At 44.3% G+C, this 18,086-nt stretch overlaps 1 protein-coding gene across 1 annotated transcript in view; it reads left to right on the top strand.

Moving 5' to 3' along the window:
• Nucleotides 1–18,086, top strand: part of MTAP (methylthioadenosine phosphorylase) — a 46,908-nt gene that overhangs the window by 21,664 nt on the left and 7,158 nt on the right. The window contains exons 5-6 of the mRNA XM_059656534.1: nucleotides 9,704–9,806; nucleotides 14,712–14,951. Coding sequence (XP_059512517.1) covers nucleotides 9,704–9,806; nucleotides 14,712–14,951 — 343 coding nt within the window. The remainder of the gene's footprint in view (nucleotides 1–9,703; nucleotides 9,807–14,711; nucleotides 14,952–18,086) is intronic.

Raw genomic sequence — 18,086 nt, 5'->3', positions numbered from 1 at the left:
CGCCTGCAGGCCATCAGCGCCGAGGAGTGGCTGCGCAAGTCCCGCCTCCTGTCCCAGAAGGTGCAGGATCGCAGGGACAGCCAGACTGATGTCCTCCTGGCCGCACCACGGGGGTTTTGGGATCTGCAAAGCCAGAGGCCTCCCGTGTGCACATCCTCTCCTCGCACGCCTGCAACAGTCGCAGACCAAGGCGTGCACAAGTTCCCTCCGCCTCTCCGCACTTCCATCAACCCAGCATGCCTAACACCCCCATAGGATGTGCACACATCCCCTCTGATGCGCTCACGTCCTTTGGAGAGTGTCTGGGTGTTCTGGGTGCTGAGGGTGGGCGCCTGTGAGATGACAGTGAGAGGGCAGAGTGGTGATGCCCTGTTCCCACGGAGGCCAGTGCAGCTACGAGATCACCTCTGGGGGGTTAATGCAGGTGCTGAGGCAGGAGCAGGTGCAGACAGACACACCTGGTGGGCACAGGCGGCCCTTGCTGAGGTGCCTTCAGTCAGCGTTCAAGATCAAGAACCCAGAGGCGGAGAGAAATTCCGTCCTCTCAGTGAAACAGTGGGATAGTCGTGGCGACTGTAGAGGAGGAATGTGCACTTTGGGTGTCAGCACGCATGAGCGAAGGCTGCCCTGACTGAGCCTCGCTTGCTTGGGGCCTAGCGCACTCCTGCCAGGCAGTGGGTGACAGGACGTGCTTTTCTGAATTAATGAGAGAAAACGTTGATTCTCCCGCTGCCCACGAAGGTGGAAAGTGAAGTGGGGAGACATGTGGGGAGTGGGGAGTGAGCGAGGTTCCCTGTCTGGGGTTCCAAATCTGCTGTTGGTTTCTTTCCCCGCTGACTAGAGATATACAGGGTATCCCCCCAATATGTATACACACTTTGAATACCTACTGATTCCAATGGTTTTAAGCATGAGAAGAAAGAAACAACAGTGGAGCTGTTATCTTTTAAAAGTGTGGACACAAACAGGCAGTTGGACATTCCCTGAGGGGTCTCAGATTGGAGAGGGTGCAGGCCAGACTGAGGGGCCCCTTACCCCCACCCCAGTGCATGAATTTCGTGCACCGGGCTACTAAAATATATATATATATATATATATATATATATAGCCAGACATCCGCCATGATGTTCCTTACCAGCTACAGGCTGTTTTGTTGTTGGATATAGGATTTATTTCAGCTGGCCCCTGAGTGGGAAGTTTGATTGTTTTCTGCTTCCTGTTAGTATTGACTGTTAGTATTTCAGCTAACGTTTGTGTCCTGTTATCTGCGTGAACATAACTTGGATAAACGGCCAGCAGTTTGTCACTGGGGGTTGAGGTGACAAACGCTGCTGAGAGCCCCTCTTCCCATCAGCGCTCAGGCTTTAAAGTCGAGGGGGTTGAACAGTTTTCTTATTTTACTCAGTTTCTAAAAACTGAACTTGTCTCTGTCAGTGGGCATCCCTGTTTGAGTAGCCTTTAAGTGACTTCGCTAAAATCAGTTCCCCAAAACCAGTCACCTGCTGAGCAGCCGGCCGTTGGCCCGGCTCTGCTGGTGAAATCCCTGACTCCTGCTCGCTCCTGCACGCTGAGGCTTGTCATGACAACACAGTCAGTTCAAGAGCCTCGATCCAGAAACAGCCCCCCAGTCTGTCTTTCTCTGGGCTTTCTCCCCGCTCTGTGTGAAAGTGCCCCATTCCCTCCTGAGTCTGGGACTCGCTTCACTGGCCAGGACACAGCATCCTTCTGTCTCTTCCATGGGCAGTGTTTTGTTTGTACACTAACTTTGCTGAGCACACATTCCTGTGTGACAACTCTGAGCAGTTTGGGGGGCACCCCTGACTGGGCCCAGAATGTGCCATGCTCTGCGATTGGCAGGTTTGCCCTAAACAGTAGTGACAAGTGCTGAGCACTTGCTTCGTGTGTGCTCATTCAGTCTCCACACGGACCGTAGAAGGTGGGTGGTATTAATTCCTCATTTTAAATAGGAGGAAACTGATATAAACTGAGGTGTAACGAGAGATCAGTGACTTTCTAGAGGCACAGAGCTGGTGAATGGACAGTAAAACCACTCAGACCAGTCAAGTCCCTCAAGTCTGGTTTCCAGTGCATGTCCCAAGCGAACAGAGAGGTGAAATCAGCAGTCACCTTGCTGAGCTGGGAGGGTTCCAATTAAAGCAAGAATTGGGGGCAGACCTTCATCATCAGTTTTTTATTATTACCCACAACCGAATTAACTATATCTTAAGCCAGATAAGCATGTGAATTAGTTTCCTATTGCTGCTGTAACAAATTACCTCAAACCTAGTGACTTAAAGGATACAAACTGATTATCTTATCCTGTAGGCGTCTAAGGTAGGTGTCACTGACTAGATGTCAGCAGAGCTGCATTCCTTTCTGGAGGCTCTGGGGGAGAATGTTTCCTTCCTCTTTGCCACCTGCATTCCTTGGCTTGTGGCCCCTTCCATCTTCAATGCCATGGTGGGTTGAGTCCTTCTTGCATCTCATGACTCTGACATTGACTCTTCTGCCTCCTTCTTCCATGTGTATGGACTCTTATGATGACATTGAGCCCATTCAGTTAATCCAGGATAGTTTTTCCATTTTATTGTCAGCTGGCTAGCAACCTCAATTCCATCTGTATTCTTAGTTCCCCTTTGTTCTGTAAAATAACATATTCACAGGTTCTGAGCATTAAGATGTAGATATCTTCGGGGGCACGGGGATGCACTCCACCTGCCACCACATGCCACTTTGCCCCTTTCACAAGTCAGTAGGGCAGCCACCACTTTAAACTCTCTTGTCCTTGGTCTGGGTTGCTTCCAAGGAATGTGGTCCTTCTCATTCTTGTCAGCCACAGCTGGAACACAGCCTCCCGCCACATGCAGCCAGTTTGACACTGCCTGAGGCTGAGGCGCACTGAACCATGGGCTCAGGAATAGGTTTCAGTTCTGTCTCTTGATGGAAGGAAGAACAGATTCCCTCAAGGGCCCCCTTATCAGGAAAAGGTGCCACCCGGGCACTGTTGCAGACATAGTTTCTTCCTCCTGGAAACTGTCTTCCAAATGCCACTCCAGATGCTTGCTTCTGCTACACCTGCCTCCATCTCTGATGTGATTTGAGTGAATACTGTGTGCCAGGTGCTTGGTCATTCTCAAGGCAATAGTGGCAATAGCTCTTTGCACCAATGATTACTGACCCCTAAATGCAAATGCCTGCCATCTAAAACGGAGATGTTATTACATCAGAGTCTCTTGGGATGTAACTGCTGGAGGGTTCAGTGCAGGTGTTGCTATTAAGTGCCTTATGAAGAAAGAACAGAAACCAGACACATTTAGTAACAAGATCAAATCAGGCGTAAAATGACGTTTCTCATGTATTCTCCATATCAGTGAGAACACTCAAGATGAGAGCGGCCCTAACCAGTTTGGCTCAGCAGATAGAGCGACGGCCTGCGGACTCAAAGGTCCCAGGTTCGATTCCGGTCAAGGGCATGTACCTTGGTTGCAGGCACATCCCCAGTGGGGAGTGTGCAGGAGGCATCTGATCGGTGTTTCTCTCTCATCGATGTTTCTAAACTCTCTATCCCTCTCCCTTCCTCTCTGTAAAAAATCAATAAAATATATTTTTTAAAAAAATGAGAGCGAACCATTCTACTGGAAGAGCTGTTTGGGCTGCAAATTGGCAGTCAACAGGCAGATCCCCTGTTAGTACAGGCTCCATCAGGTGGCTGTCCCCACTGTGTGGGACCTACCTGATAAATTTACTTCTGGCATTTTGCTCAATTTTTAAAACTCTCATTTCGCAAATTAAAAACCCTCAGAAAGCTGTAGCCGTTTTGGTTCAGTGGACAGAGTGTCAGCCTGCGGACTGAAGGGTCCTGGGTTTGATTCCGGTCAAGGGTACATGCCCAGGTTGTTGGCTCGGTCCCCAGTAGGGGGTGTGCAGGAGGCAGCCAATCAGTGATTCTCTCTCATCATTAGTGTTTCTATCTCTTCCTCTCCCTTCCTCTCTGAAATCAATAAAAATATATTTTTAAAAAAAACAAACCCTAAGAAAGCATCAGAACTCTTAAAATTTCTCTCCTTTGCACTCAGCATTTTTCCCTTGGGTGGTGTCATCCCTCACCGCACCTGTGGCTAGGAGCCCCATTGCTCAGTGTTACTCATCATTGATCGTGTCTCGTCGTTTTATACTGTACAGGAGTATTGCCGTTTATAGTGATTTAATTAAGCCTTTCACTGTATGTGTTGTCACTTAAGTCAGTCATACAAAGCCCCACAAATAAGTGGGCAGGCTATGTAAAGAGGTCTTTCTCATCTCTCCCTTCCTTCCTGGATCAGTCCCAAAACCATGATAAATACTGATTTTAAAGTCTCTGTTTCTTCCTGGGGTTGCCTGCTTCACTTGCCCCTTTCAAGGTGGGTTGTTCTGATATCCCCCTCCTCAGCCACAGCTTGTCCTTGGTACTGGCTTCCAATTCTGTCTCTAGCCCAGACCTCATTTCTGAGCTGCTGTGGGATATCTGGCCTTCATGGTTGACTTAATCCTCATAGAGTCCTTATAAGTGGGTGGCTAAACACTATATTTTATGATTGCCATGTCTCCATGTCTTCTTGACTCTCCATTTTCCAATTTGCTATCAGCTGTATAGCTAGCAGTTGGGGAGCTTTGTTTAAAGAGAAAAATGTAAAATGTTCCACTTGAGAGAATTAAAACAGGAGTCAATAAGTATCACATATTTACAGCATAACATGAAGCATGAATAACACATGTTATATCTTAAGGTAAAAGTTCAGAACAAAGAGAGGAGTGATTAGGTGAAGAAGGGGTGGAGATAGAGGAGAGGACAGAGGTAGATGAGATGAGGGTGTTATCACGTGGTGTCTAGTGGCGTATAGCAACTGAAGGTTTTAATCACGGTTGTTTAAGTAGAGATGTTACTAACACTTGACTCATTGGAGGCTGGAGCCAAGCCAGAGCTGGAGTGTGTGGCACCATTTTATTGGTCGGTTTTACAAAAAGAGAAAAACCCCTGATCACACGGGCTGGAGCAATCACTTGACCTTTTGTTCAACCCATCTGGAATTTCTTCGGGGTTAAGTTAGCTTTTCCCTTAAACCACTGACAGTGCTTCTCTCTCATCATGGATGGTTCTGTCTCTCCCTTTCCCCTCCCCTCTGAAATCAATCAAAAAATATATTTAATAGAACACTGACAGGTCTTCTTCATTCCTCCCCCGCACTGAGGCCTCATCTTTGAGCGAGGTGGCTTTGGGCTACTAGTGTCAGGGTTCAGTAAATGACAATCAACTGCAAGATGAAGGCTTTTAATGGACACGAAAATAACAAAGCAACTTTTTTTTCAAAAAGGACATTTTTCAGGACAGCAGGGAAATTTGCATATGGTCTATGTATTAGCTGATACTGCGGAATTAATGTTATTTTTATTTATGTGGTAATGACATGGCAGTGGAAATAGTCCACATATTTTGGTCCATCTGAAGTAGGGGTGCATGACAAAAGTCTGGGATTTGCCACCAGGGAAATGCTAACAGATAAAGCATATTTGACCAAATTTTGGAAATTGTTGAATCGAGGTGATGGATATCAATGGGGCTCAGTATCCGGTCCTCTACATTTACAGTGATTGGGAATATTCACGTTGACTTCTTAAGTGTTTGATCTGCCCTCCTGAGCCCAGAGTTGAGCTGTATCTGCAAAACAGTGTGCTTATCCTGTCACAGCCACCAGATCACAGGCATCTGTTGGAAAGTACGCTACCACCAACCCAGGGCCAGGGAAGCCAAATACCATCCTGAAGCTGCGTTTTTACCATTTGCCTTCAGCTTATCCAGAGCTATTGATTCTGGAGTGAGGACCAAAATGTTGATCTATATAGAGTTGATTTCACCAGCCCCAGAGAATGGAGAGATGGCCTTTTTAAAAAAATTATTTTTAATGTGTTTTTATTGATTTTCTCTTATTATTTTTAAAAAATCTTTATTGTTGAAAGTATTACATATGTTCCCTTTTTTCTCCCATTGACCCCTTATAGCCCACCCAGGCTCCCCGCCCCAGCCCTTCATCCTATTGTTTGTGTCCGTGGGTTATGTATATATGCATATAAGTTCTTCGGTTGATCTCTTCCCACACATCCCCGCCTTCCCTCTGAGATTCAACAGTCTGTTCCATGCTTCTGTGTCTCTGGATTCATTTTGTTAATCAGTTTATTTTGTTCATTAGATTCCACATATGAGTGAGATCATGTGATACTTATCTTTCTCTGACTGGCTTATTTTGCTTAGCATAATACCCTTCATGGTGTAAATGTACTACAGCTTTTTTATCCACTCATCTACTGATAGGCACTTGGGCTGTTTACAGATCTTCGCTAATGGCTGCACCAATCTGCATTCCCACCAGCAATGTACTAGGGTTCCCTTTTCTTTACAACTTTCCCAGTACTTGTCATTTGTTGATGGTAACCATTCTGACAGGCGTTTTAATTTGTCATTTTAATTTGCATCTCTCTGATGATCAATGACTTTGAGGATTTTTTTATATATCTCTTGGCCATCTGTATGTCCACTTTTGAGACGTGTCTATTTAGGTCCTTTGCCCATGTTTTAATTGGATTGTTTGTCTTCCTTTAGTTAAGTTGAATGAGTTCCTTTTATGTTTTGGATATTAACCTTTATCAGATGTATCATTGGCTAATATGTTCTCCCATATAGTGGGCTACCTGTTTATTTTGTTGATAGTTTCTTTTTGCTGTGCAGAAAATTTTTATTTTGATGTAATCCCATTTGTTTATTTTCTCCTTAGTTTCTTTTGCCCTAAGAGATGTATCCATAAACACATTGCTATGAGAAATGTCAGAGACTTTGCTGCTATGGCTTCTCCTAGGGCTTTTATTGTTTCACGTCTTACATTTAAGTTATCCATTTTAAGTTTATTCTAGTGTATAAGTTGGTGGTCTAGTTTCATATTTTTGCATGTATCAGTCCAATTTTCCCAGCGCCATTTACTGAAGAGACTGTCTTGACTCCATTGTATGTTCTTCATTTCTTTATCAAATATTAATTGAATGTAATGGCTTGGGTTGATTTCTGGGGTCTCTGTTCTGTTCCATTGATCTATATATCTGTTCTTGTTCCAGTAGCAGGCTGTTTTGATTACAGTGGCTTAGTAATATAACTTGATATCTGGTATTATGATCCCTCCAACTTGGTTTTTTCTTAAGATTGCTATGGCTATTTCGGGATTTTTTGGTTCCATATAAGTTTTTGGAGTATTTATTTTAGATCTGTGAAATATGCCATTGGTAATTTAATAGGGATTGCATTGAATCTATAGATTGCTTTGGGTGGTATGGACATTTTAATGATGTTAATTCTATCAATCCATGAACATGGTATAGTCTTCCATTTCTTTATATCTTCCTCTATCTCTTTTTTCAATGTCCTGTAGTTTTCAAAGTACAAGTCTTTTTGGTTGCTATAGTAAATAGGGTTGTTTGTTTTCTTTCTCTTTCTGAGAATTCATTATTGATATATAAAAATGCCATTGATTTCTGAGTGTTAACTTTGTATCCTGCTACATTGCCAAAATCATTTTATTAAATTTAGTATTATTTTGGTGGAGTCTTTAGGGTGTCAATATCATGCCATCTACAAATAATGAGAGTTTTAATTTCTCCTGTCTAATTTGGATGCCATTTATGTTTTCTTCTTGTCTGACCGCTTTTTCTAGCATTTCCGGTGTTATGTTGAATAAGAGTGGTGAAAGGGGATACCCCTGTCTTGTTCCTGTTCTTAGTGGAAATGGTTTTAATTTTTTCCCATTGAGTATGATATTGGCTGTAGGTTTGTCATATATAGCCTTTATTTATTATGTTGCGGTATGATCCCTCTATTCCCAGCTGTCCTGTTTTTTAATTTTTCTTTCCTTTTTGGTTAGTTGATTGAGTGATTTTTCTACCCTGTCTTCTAATTCACTGATCCAATCCTCAGTTCCCCTAATCTGCTGCGTGTTCCTCCCCACTGTGCTCTTTATTAGTGTTATGTTATTCTTCATAGTTACTGTATCTTTTCTCATGCTGTTGAGCATCTTTGCCATCATTATTCTGAACTGTATGTTTGATAAATTTCTTATTTCCATTTCATTTAGCTTTTCTTCTGGAGAATTCTCTTGTTCTTTCATTTGGGACTTGTTTGATTTTTTTGTCTCCCCATTTTGGCTGCCTATTTGGGTTTGTGTCTATGTATTAGATAGATCTACTGTGCTTCCCAAGCTGTAATGTAAGACAGTGTCAGACGCTGTTTCTAACTGCCCCTGAGTACCCTGTTTGCAGCTATCAGCAATCCACAGCTTGTGGTTCCCTATGTTGGGGCTGGGTGCCTTTGGAAAGGACCAAGATGTGCACCAAGGTCTGCTTTTCCTAGCCCTGGGCCCCAAATTAGATCAGGCAAAGACTCAAAGCCTCCAGAGTTCCATGTCTGCCTGCATTCTGATTGTATTCAATCTTGATTAGCCTCTGGCTATAGACCACACTGTGGGGTAAGAGGTTTTCCAACAGGATGGGGCAATTACTTCTGCCTGCAGGTGGATTGTTATTCTTAGTCTCTTAATGGGTCTTAGAAACTCCACAGGAAGGGGTAAGGGGTTTTCCCAATAGAGTGGGGCAACTGCCTTTCCCCAAGAAAAACCACCTAGATCCCAAAGGTCCACTGGAGAAAGATGTCCTCTGCGGCGTGAGGGAATGACTCAGCACAGCACAGAAAACCAGGGTGTCTGCCTTCTGAGGTCTAACTCTAGAGCCCCCAACCCTGGCTTCTGCTCGCACAACTCCAGTCCACTCTGCCAAGGTGAGTGGCTGCCCCCAAAATTTTGTGCATTGGCTCTTTATGAGTGTGCCAGCATTTCCAGTCATCTATTGCTGCCAGAGAGCGGTCCTGCTGCTTTTTATAGCCAGATGTTATGTGAGCAACTTTCTCAGGTCTAGTGCTCTGTGAAAGGGAGCCCAGCTTGTGCTGTAGGCCCCAGAGTTCTCAGTGGGAACCCCCCACAGCTGCTGTCTACGGGAGCCTCGCCAACCCTCCTTTTGTGCCTCCACACTTCCTATCAGTCTCTGTTTGGTCTCTGCTTTCTTTTCTTTCTTTTCTAAATATATTTTTATTGATTTCAGAGAGGAAGGGAGAGGGAGAGAGAGTCAGAAACATCAATGATGAGATAGAATCGTTGATTGGCTGCCTCCTGCATGCCCCACAGTAGGGATCAAGCCCTCAACCCAGGCATGAGCCCTTGACCGGAATCAAACCTGGGACCCTTCAGTCCGCAGGCCAATGCTCCATCTACTGAGCCAAACCAGCGAGGACCGGTCTACACTTTCTGTCCTTGGTTATCAGGGTTCTCTCCAGATTTTCTGTATTTTCATTGTAATTCCAGTTTGGTCCTGGGAGTGTGTCAGTGTAGCTTCCACTTATGTCGCCACCGTTTTTTGGATTCCACTGTTTTTATTGATTTGAGAGCGGGAAGGAGAGAGAGAGAAAAAACACATCACTGTGATAGAGGAACATTGATTGTTTGCCTCCCATATGCACCCTGACTGGGAATGGAATCCAAAACTTTTTGGTGCAGGGGAGGACACTCAACCAACGGAGCCACCTGGCCAAGGAAAGTTGGCCTTCTTTGAAACAAAACCTTTTCACTTTGTTTTGTAGGACCACCACGAGGCCTCAGACCTTCTATGATGGGAGTCACTCCTGTGCCAGAGGAGTGTGCCACATCCCAATGGCTGAGCCATTCTGCCCCAAAACGAGAGAGGTTTGTAATCTGTCTGGAAGGTACACCAAAATAAATTGTGAGGGCTTGGGTTGGCATTTAGAGTTAGATTAATCTATACTAATAAAAGGGTAATATGCTAATTAGACCGGATGTCTTCTGGATGACCATCTGGACATCCTGACAAAGCTGGGCCCAAGTGAAGCCGCCAGCCCCTGCAAACAGCCAGAGGGAGGGAAGCCCGGGTCCGGGTGACTGCAGCCGGCTGGAGGAAGGAATCCTGGGTCCCGGGTGCAGGGCCAAGGCAGAGGTTGTTAGGGGCGATCAGGCAGGCAGGCAGGTGAGTGGTTAGGAGCCAGCCGTCTCTGATTGCGAGAGGCAATCCGGACATCCCCCGAGGGTTCTCGGATTGGAGAGGGTGCAGGCCAGGCTGAGGGGACACCCCCCCTCCCCCATGCACAAAATTCACTGGGCCTCGCTAATAAGCACATGGTCCCTCTTTCTCTCAATTTACGTCCTAAGCGAGGTTTTGTGAAAGTTGTTTCCCTTTGCTAATAATGCTTTCTCTACTGTCAGTCATTTGTAAGCCGAATCACTCAAAGTAGCAACCTACCTTCTTTATAAGTTTTGATTTTGCTGTCCGGATACTTTTTAAATAATTTAGTATAGACTAGCATATTAGTCAAGAGTATATAGTCTGGAACCAACTGAATGACTAACATGTGTAGGTATTTATATTCTGTATATTAATTTAAAAATTGATCTCACTAGCTAGTACATCACTGACAATGCTTCTAATCTGTTGTGTTGCACCTGAATTCCAAACCTGGAATATATGAAAAATACCATGCATGGAGCAGGAGACAGACTTTCGAATTGTGATAGCCGTTTTTATTCTCTGAGGGCTACGGCCTGATGCCGACTTCTGTGGGGCTGCCCCCTTTGTTCTGAGATTTTACTCTAATCCCAGAGAGAAGGCTGGAGAGTAATGGCCAAACTCAGCTCAAACGTAAATGATGACAACCTGACAATGTATAGAACAGCAATGATAATAATTTGATTCATAAATGCAGCTACCAGTCATTGGACGTTTCTATACTAATATACATTTCTAGGTATTAACTCTTTTATCCCTCACACAGTCCTACAATGTATATGTAATTACTGCCTTCATTTTACAAATGAGGAAACTGAAGTTCAGAGGTGTTAAGTAACTTTTCCAATGACACACAGCTATTATGCTGAAGAGCAGAGAAAGTAAACTAGTTTTAACACCTGCATATGGAAAGCAGCTTTTATATTCACCCCTGCATAACCATGTAAAACCAGTTTCCGTGGAGTCAACGGCATCTTAACCTCACCCTATTTTAAAAAAAACCCACAGACAACAAAATCTAGAATTCGCGGTAAGGGGTTGCGGGGAGCCATTTGAGGTGTACCACTGTACATTCTCTCTGAGTTCTGTGAAAATATAAGTGGCAGGTTCAGTGTGTATGTATGTATTTAAATGTATATGTTTCTGGGTGGTTATCAGCAGAATATATCAGAATGCTGCCTGTCTTCCCTCTGAAACATGGATCTACCCACACAATAAATTCGCTCTCCAGCAGAAACTAGATGTGTGTAAAATTCTTGTCCACTTCGCCCTCGCTGGTTTGGCTCAGTGGATTGAGTGTCAGCCTGTGGACCCAAAGGTGCCAGGTTTGATTCCAGTCAAGGGCACATGCCTGGGTTGCAGGCTCGGTCCAACGTGCAGGAGGCAGCCAATGAATGATTCCCTCTGATCATTGATGTTTCTATCTCTCTCTTTTTCTCTCTTCCTTTCTGAAATAAATAATAATATATTTTTTTAAAAAAAATTCTTGTCCATTTCAAAATGGGGGCAGTTTGGGAAGGAATACGGTAGACTAGGGAGAGAGTGTAGGAGATCGAAGATCTTTTCCCAGGCAGAAAATAGTAACGTACAGTAATATTAGGGGTATACGTGGGTGGTGGAAGTGCTAGTGATGATTACAGAGCACATGTAAATGTGGTGGCTGGTGGAAGTTGCCAGTAGTAGGACGTGGCCTCCCTTGTACATTTGTGTTAAAATGTGTATAAATAGGTAAGGAGATGAATATGAGAATATTTATGTGCGAAAAGAGTGTTTCCCTTGGGAAGGTGAACTGCGCCATGGGGGCATGGGTGGAAGAATAATACCATTTTGTTCTCTGCAAATGTTACCTATTCCAAAATTAGTGTCACTTCTAGTCATTTTTAGGAGGTGATTTGATAGACACTCTGAGAATCTTGGCTCATGAAATGTATTTTGCCTGGTAATCTGATATTGCTAATATTTTAGAGTCAAGGATGATAGATTCAGGAGTTCCATTATGATAACTCGAGACATGGAAATGAGAGCAGCTTAACCTCAGACCCAGAAATCTCTCAGCTTGTCTTTTGTATTTCTGACACCTTAAGGTGTTGGTGCAAAGTGGTGGTTCAAGCAGAGAGGCCCCAGTGCGCATCCAGGAGCCTCTGCGTCCTCCTCCTCCCGTCACGGCCCCCACCTCCCAGGGTGATGGCGAGGACCTCTTGCCTCAGCCATTGGTAGCTATGATCTTCCTCCACTGATCTCTAGAAGCACTCTAGGTTGGCTGAGACAGACAGCTCGGTTATTTGGGATTTTAAAAGACATTTAATGAAAACAGGGCAGTGCTTGTTATATAACTTTCTTTTTAATCCTCACCCAAAGATGTTTTTATTGATGGGAGAGGCAGAGGGGGAAGGAGAGAGAGACAGAGAGAAACATCAGCGTGAGAGAGAAACATTGATTAGTTCCCTCCCATACGTGCCTGGACTAGGGGTTGAACCTACAACCTTTTTCATGTACGGGATGACACTCCAGCCAACTGAGCCACCCGACCAGGGCTGGTTATATATTAATTTTGAAAAAAGGAGGGGAGGCATGATTTAGGCCCCTGCATTTATAACCTTTACTCTTTGGGGGAAAGCTTTGGTTACGCATAGTCTTATTTTTACCACATATAGAATAAAGAAACATGAAGTAGCATCAACTATTCATTGTCTGTGGCTTCTCGTGGTGCTAAATTTGGAATTACCAAAGCTCTTGTTAAAATTTTTTCTCCCCATTGTCATAGCATAACATAAGTTGTTTTTTAAGGAAATGGATTAATTTACTTATGTGGTTCACACATGAGCAGGCAAGATTTTCCCTAGATTAGAGCCTTCTATTGAGCGTGAGTCACTGCAATATATATATATATATATATATATATATATATATATATATATATATTCTCTCTCTCTCTCTCCCTCTCCCCCCCCCCCCCCCCAGTTCACAAATTCGTGCACAGGTGGGATCAGGCTGGGCCAGCCTGGGGGAGGGGCTGCGGGCAGTTGGCAGGCCGGCCCTTCCCCCTGGTTGAACTCTGGTCGAGGGGACAATTTGCATATTAGCTTTTTATTATATAGGATGGTATCTCAGGAAGCTTTGCCAATTATTTGGTGAACCTATAGAAGCTGCCAGTACAATAAATCCTCACTTAACATTGTCCATAGGTTCTTGGAAACTGTCTTTATGCAAAATGATATATAACTAAACCAATTTTACCTTAGGCTGAGATAGACAAGAGTTAAGTCCTTGTGGCATATTTCCAGTGACAGAAACATCACCAAACTTCTAAATATAAAGATCCCCCAAACTCTTCTAATATTAAACATTGAAATAAATGTGAGCTATACATACATTTAAGGAATGTGAATCAAAACAAGTAAGATAGTTATTTCCCAGCCCATTTATTCTCGATCAGGATCATAGGTGGCCAGAGCTTATCTGCGCAGCTCAGGGCACCAGGCAGGGCCCACTCTGGACTGGATGCCCTTTCATCGCAGGGTGCACTCACGGGCACTCACACTCACGCTGGGACAATGTGGATACAACCTAAACTCACATCTTCAGGATGTAGGAGGAAACCTGAGTCCCTAGAGAAAACACACTCCACCCAGACAGTGGCCCATTGGGAATCGATCTTTTTTCCTCTTCAATGTTATAATGAAACAACATTGTTCAAGGACCTGCTGTGCTTCTAATAGAAAGAAGACCAGTTTAGCATTTAAATGTTTACAGTGTCTCTGACACAATTCTGTGCTGTACATCCCTAGCTCATTTAATCCTCACGCTGTCTCTTGAGTCACATACAGTATTATTGTCCCATTTTACAGGTGAGAAAACTACGACAAAGGTTAAGTGAATTTTCAGCGGTCCTCAATAAACAGTTAAGTTTAAAAGACTAATTTTTTTTTTAATTAGAAAGGAATGTTGAAGCACAGGCTAAGATACGTCTATCCCTGGACAGAAAATAATCAGCATGGGCCCATTCTGTTTTTACTGTATGTCCTTGCAGAGGCAATAGGCAAAAGAGATTATAGAGTAATTACTTTCTAACCAAAAAAAAAAAAAAGAGCTTTTACAGAAGTCTGCAGACTTTTCACAAAAGAGCAATGAGAATGAATTTCTCAGGAGCTTAGAAACGGTTGTCCACACATCTCTCTGAGAAGATGTGATGAGGAGCGCCACCTGTGCTGAGCCTGGAGATTAAAAGCTCCGTCTCAAGTCCTTGCTCACGCCCCAGCTTTGTCGCTTCAAGCTGTGAAGAAGTACATGCGATTAAAACTTGTAAACACATTCCTGGTGCGTAGGAAAAGCTCACTGTTCTCTTTCGTAGCTGTGAGCTGTACGTGCAGGGGCGGGGGACACAGGATGTGTGCGTGGTTGAGGGTCTGGGAAAACTGTGACGCTCCCCGGTTCTCTCTGAGGGTCAGCAGCTACTAGGCTTTTATAATAAAGATCTTTAACGACGCAACCTTTTACATTTCAGGGGAAAATAAAATAGTAAGCTGGACTTGGGTTTGCATGTTTTGCGTTTGTGGTTCCTTCTCTTCTAGGTCCTGACAGAGACTGCTAAGAAGCTCGGACTCCGGTACCACTCCAAAGGGACCATGCTCACGATTGAAGGACCGCGTTTTAGTTCACGGGCAGAGAGCATCATGTTTCGCACCTGGGGGGCAGATGTTATCAACATGACCACAGTTCCAGAGGTGGTTCTTGCTAAGGAGGCTGGACTTTGCTATGCAAGTATCGCCATGGCAACAGATTACGATTGCTGGAAGGAGCACGAGGAAGTGGTAGGTCGAATTCTCTCCAGAGCACGTATGGCGTGACTTGCCAGGTGCCATGAGCCCCGGAAAGAAAGGATCTTCACTATGTGTTTTTATTGCATTCTTTCCAGAAAGTACCTTTCTTCCAGGTTTTAAAGTCAACTTTTAATACATCGTCGTTAAGTATTACCAGATATTTCCTGTAGTTGACTTTGGAGAGTAAGGACCAGGATCTTCAGAGCAAAGAAAAAAAACACTTTTATCCACGGATTAGCAATGAACTGTACATTGTAGGCATGCTGGGAATCATATTGAGATTTGGGCCTTATTTTAAGGATCAAGGTCCTGGTTGTAATTTCCTTATGCGGTGCTACTGTCTGTGCTCTTTTTTTCCATGGAAAAAAACTTAACTGTTTCTTAATATCTTTCTGGTAAGTGGGCTCTAGTCATAACTATCTTGTTTACCCTACCATGACTGGATACCATGCTTGGTGTGGGAGCAAACAAAACAAGTTGGTAAGGAGCCAGCATTCTGTGGTTTTCACGGAGAGGGGGGTGGGTGGTTAGAGGTTAAGCAAACGAATGTGAGAAAGCTCAGGTGAGATACAGGCGTATGAATCCAGTTGTCTCAGCCGAGTATTTACAGTCAGGGAAGCTTCCTTACGTGATGGGGAAGGTGGGCATGCTGAAGTGGAGAGGAGGGGAGGGAGCAAGAAGGAAGCAGAGCTGTGGAGACTGTGTTTCAGATGGGAAGTCAGTAAGAGGTTTTAGGTAATAAAAACGGCATGGTCCAGCCAGACGGTTGAGGTCAGGCTTCCAGAACAAATACTTTCATTGTGAAAAATTTGGAACATCTCCAAAAGTAGAGAGTCTAGTATAATAAACCCCAGTGACCCATCACCCGGCCTTCCAGGTATGGGCCTGGCCCACTTTGTGTCATACATATGCCCCTACCCACTTCTTTCTTCCCTGCCTTCATAAGTAAATAGTTTTTATAAAGGCCTTTTAAAAATATATCTATACTTATAATAGGGTAATCTGCCAATTGGTCGGGACACTGTCACGTAATGACCTGTCAGCAGGAGGGCAGGGCAGCGAGCTACATGCGGTGGAGAGCTACGAATGGCGGTGGGCGGGGCAGACAGCTGAGGCACGCAGCAGCAAGCTACTCACTCACGGATTTGTGTGCAAGGCCACTAGTGTATATATATAGTGCATGGTGGAGTGATATTTCTTTGTGTGTCTATTGATTTTAGAGAGAGGAAGGGAGAGGGATAGAGAGATAGAAACATCGATGAGAGAGAAACATTGATTGGTTGCTTCTTGCATGTCCCCCCACCTCAGGGATCAAACCCACAACCCTGTCCAGGAATCAAACCAGTGACCTCTTGGTTCATGGGTCGACACTCAACCACTGAGCCATACTAGCCTGGCTGAGGGCCTCTTTTATAAAAAACAAAATAGTAAAAAACAGCCACAGGACAGTTAATGTACAAAACATATTGATTTTAATTTCTTAATATACTCAAGTATTTAGATTGTTCACTTTTTCCCTCTTGTCTCATCATTTTCAACTATTCAGAGTCTCTTTTAACCTAATATTTTTCTCTCTTCATCCCTTGCATTTCACTTAAAGAAACTGGATCATTTATTTTAAAATAGAGAAAGGGACAGAACTACAGTCATATGTGTTTATTGATTTCAGAGAGGAAGGGAGAGGAAGAGATAGAAGCATCAATGATGAGAGAGAATCATTGATCAGCTGCCTCCTGCACCCCCCCCCACTGAGGATCAAGCATGTGCCCTGACCGGGAATTGAACCATGACCTCCTGGTTCATGGGTTGATGCTAAACCATTGAGCCACACTGACCAGGCCAGTCAAGGAATTTTGAAGTAAAAAAGTGTAGGGGTGGCTGCTCTGAGCACATGTAGGACAGGTGACATCTTCTGCAGGGGGACCCTTCCCACCATCTCAGGGCTGCTTGTTTCACCACTCAGTTTCATGTAAAACAGGAATATTCTTGCTCTCTATCTGTTCATTTACATGGATTTTGGGACATAGATGAACACAGGTTCTGTGTCTTGCATGATGCCTTATCCTGACTCTTCAGTGTAATTAACCACGAGGATGCTTTTTAATTTAAGAGTTTTGTAAATCCTGCTGCAGCACAGTCCCTCTCCTCAAAGGGAACTGCTTGGCCTCACGGTGTTAGGAAGCTGCTCCCAATGAATAGAAGACGTCAGTGTCTGCTACTCCCTGAGGACGCATTGTTGCCTGCCTGTGGCTTTCTGCCTCATCTAGGAACATATCTCTCTGCAGAGCTAACGGTGCTTTCCTTCAGTCAACCCCGTGAGGTTTGGAAAGCAGTCAGTTGGAACTACTTCAATTAAAAGCAGAGAAGCTAGGTTTGTGTAAGTGGTAAGTCATGAAGGCAAATAATGTTAAGTGCCACACGAATATATGACAGATAGCGTCATCTCAGCCAGCCAGCGTGTGTGTTGTGCGTCACACCAGATGTGCAGCCTGCCATGATCAAACGGTTTCAGAGTTGCCACGCCACCTTCAAATTCGTGTTCCTCCAATTACCTGTGATACCAGGCCTGTAATTTAACAAGTTACTCTTCTGTGGGATGGAGCCAAGGCTTCAGGGTGAGGGGCGTGAGTTGTTCAGTTACACTTCTGATCTTGCTGGATTACTGGGAGAATTGAGCCAAATGGAATGTGTAGAGCAACTAGTTGAATGCTGGCTCCTAGGAGGTTGGTCACCAGGTAGTAGCAGTCATGGCAGTGGGGGTAGAAAGACTACAAAAAAATTGTGAAGGAAACTTGAGAATTGAGCTGGTCCTCCAACAGAGGGTAAGATTTGATCGTGAGGAGGTTAATAGGGAGGCATTTTGGGTGGAGCCCAATAGCAGGACCAAAGAGAACAGAAGTCAGTCTACATAGAAATACCAGTCACAGGAAGTGTAAGGACAAGAGTGAATGTAAGGTAAACCTCTTGCACGCTTTATGACCCTGCACTTCAAGGTTCCACTTGAACTGTGCCCATATGTTGGCCTGACCGGCACCCAGCTGGTCACTGCTCTGTGTTCCCACAGTAATGGGACGCCCTCTGCTGCGGTACTGATCATTTTGTCTAACCACATCCTGGTGTTTGTGG

The sequence above is a fragment of the Myotis daubentonii genome, chromosome 11, assembly GCF_963259705.1.
Source record: "Myotis daubentonii chromosome 11, mMyoDau2.1, whole genome shotgun sequence".
Classification (NCBI taxonomy): domain Eukaryota; kingdom Metazoa; phylum Chordata; class Mammalia; order Chiroptera; family Vespertilionidae; genus Myotis; species Myotis daubentonii.
Note: the sequence above shows the minus strand (reverse complement) of the source record. Positions and strands in the feature narration are given on the sequence as shown.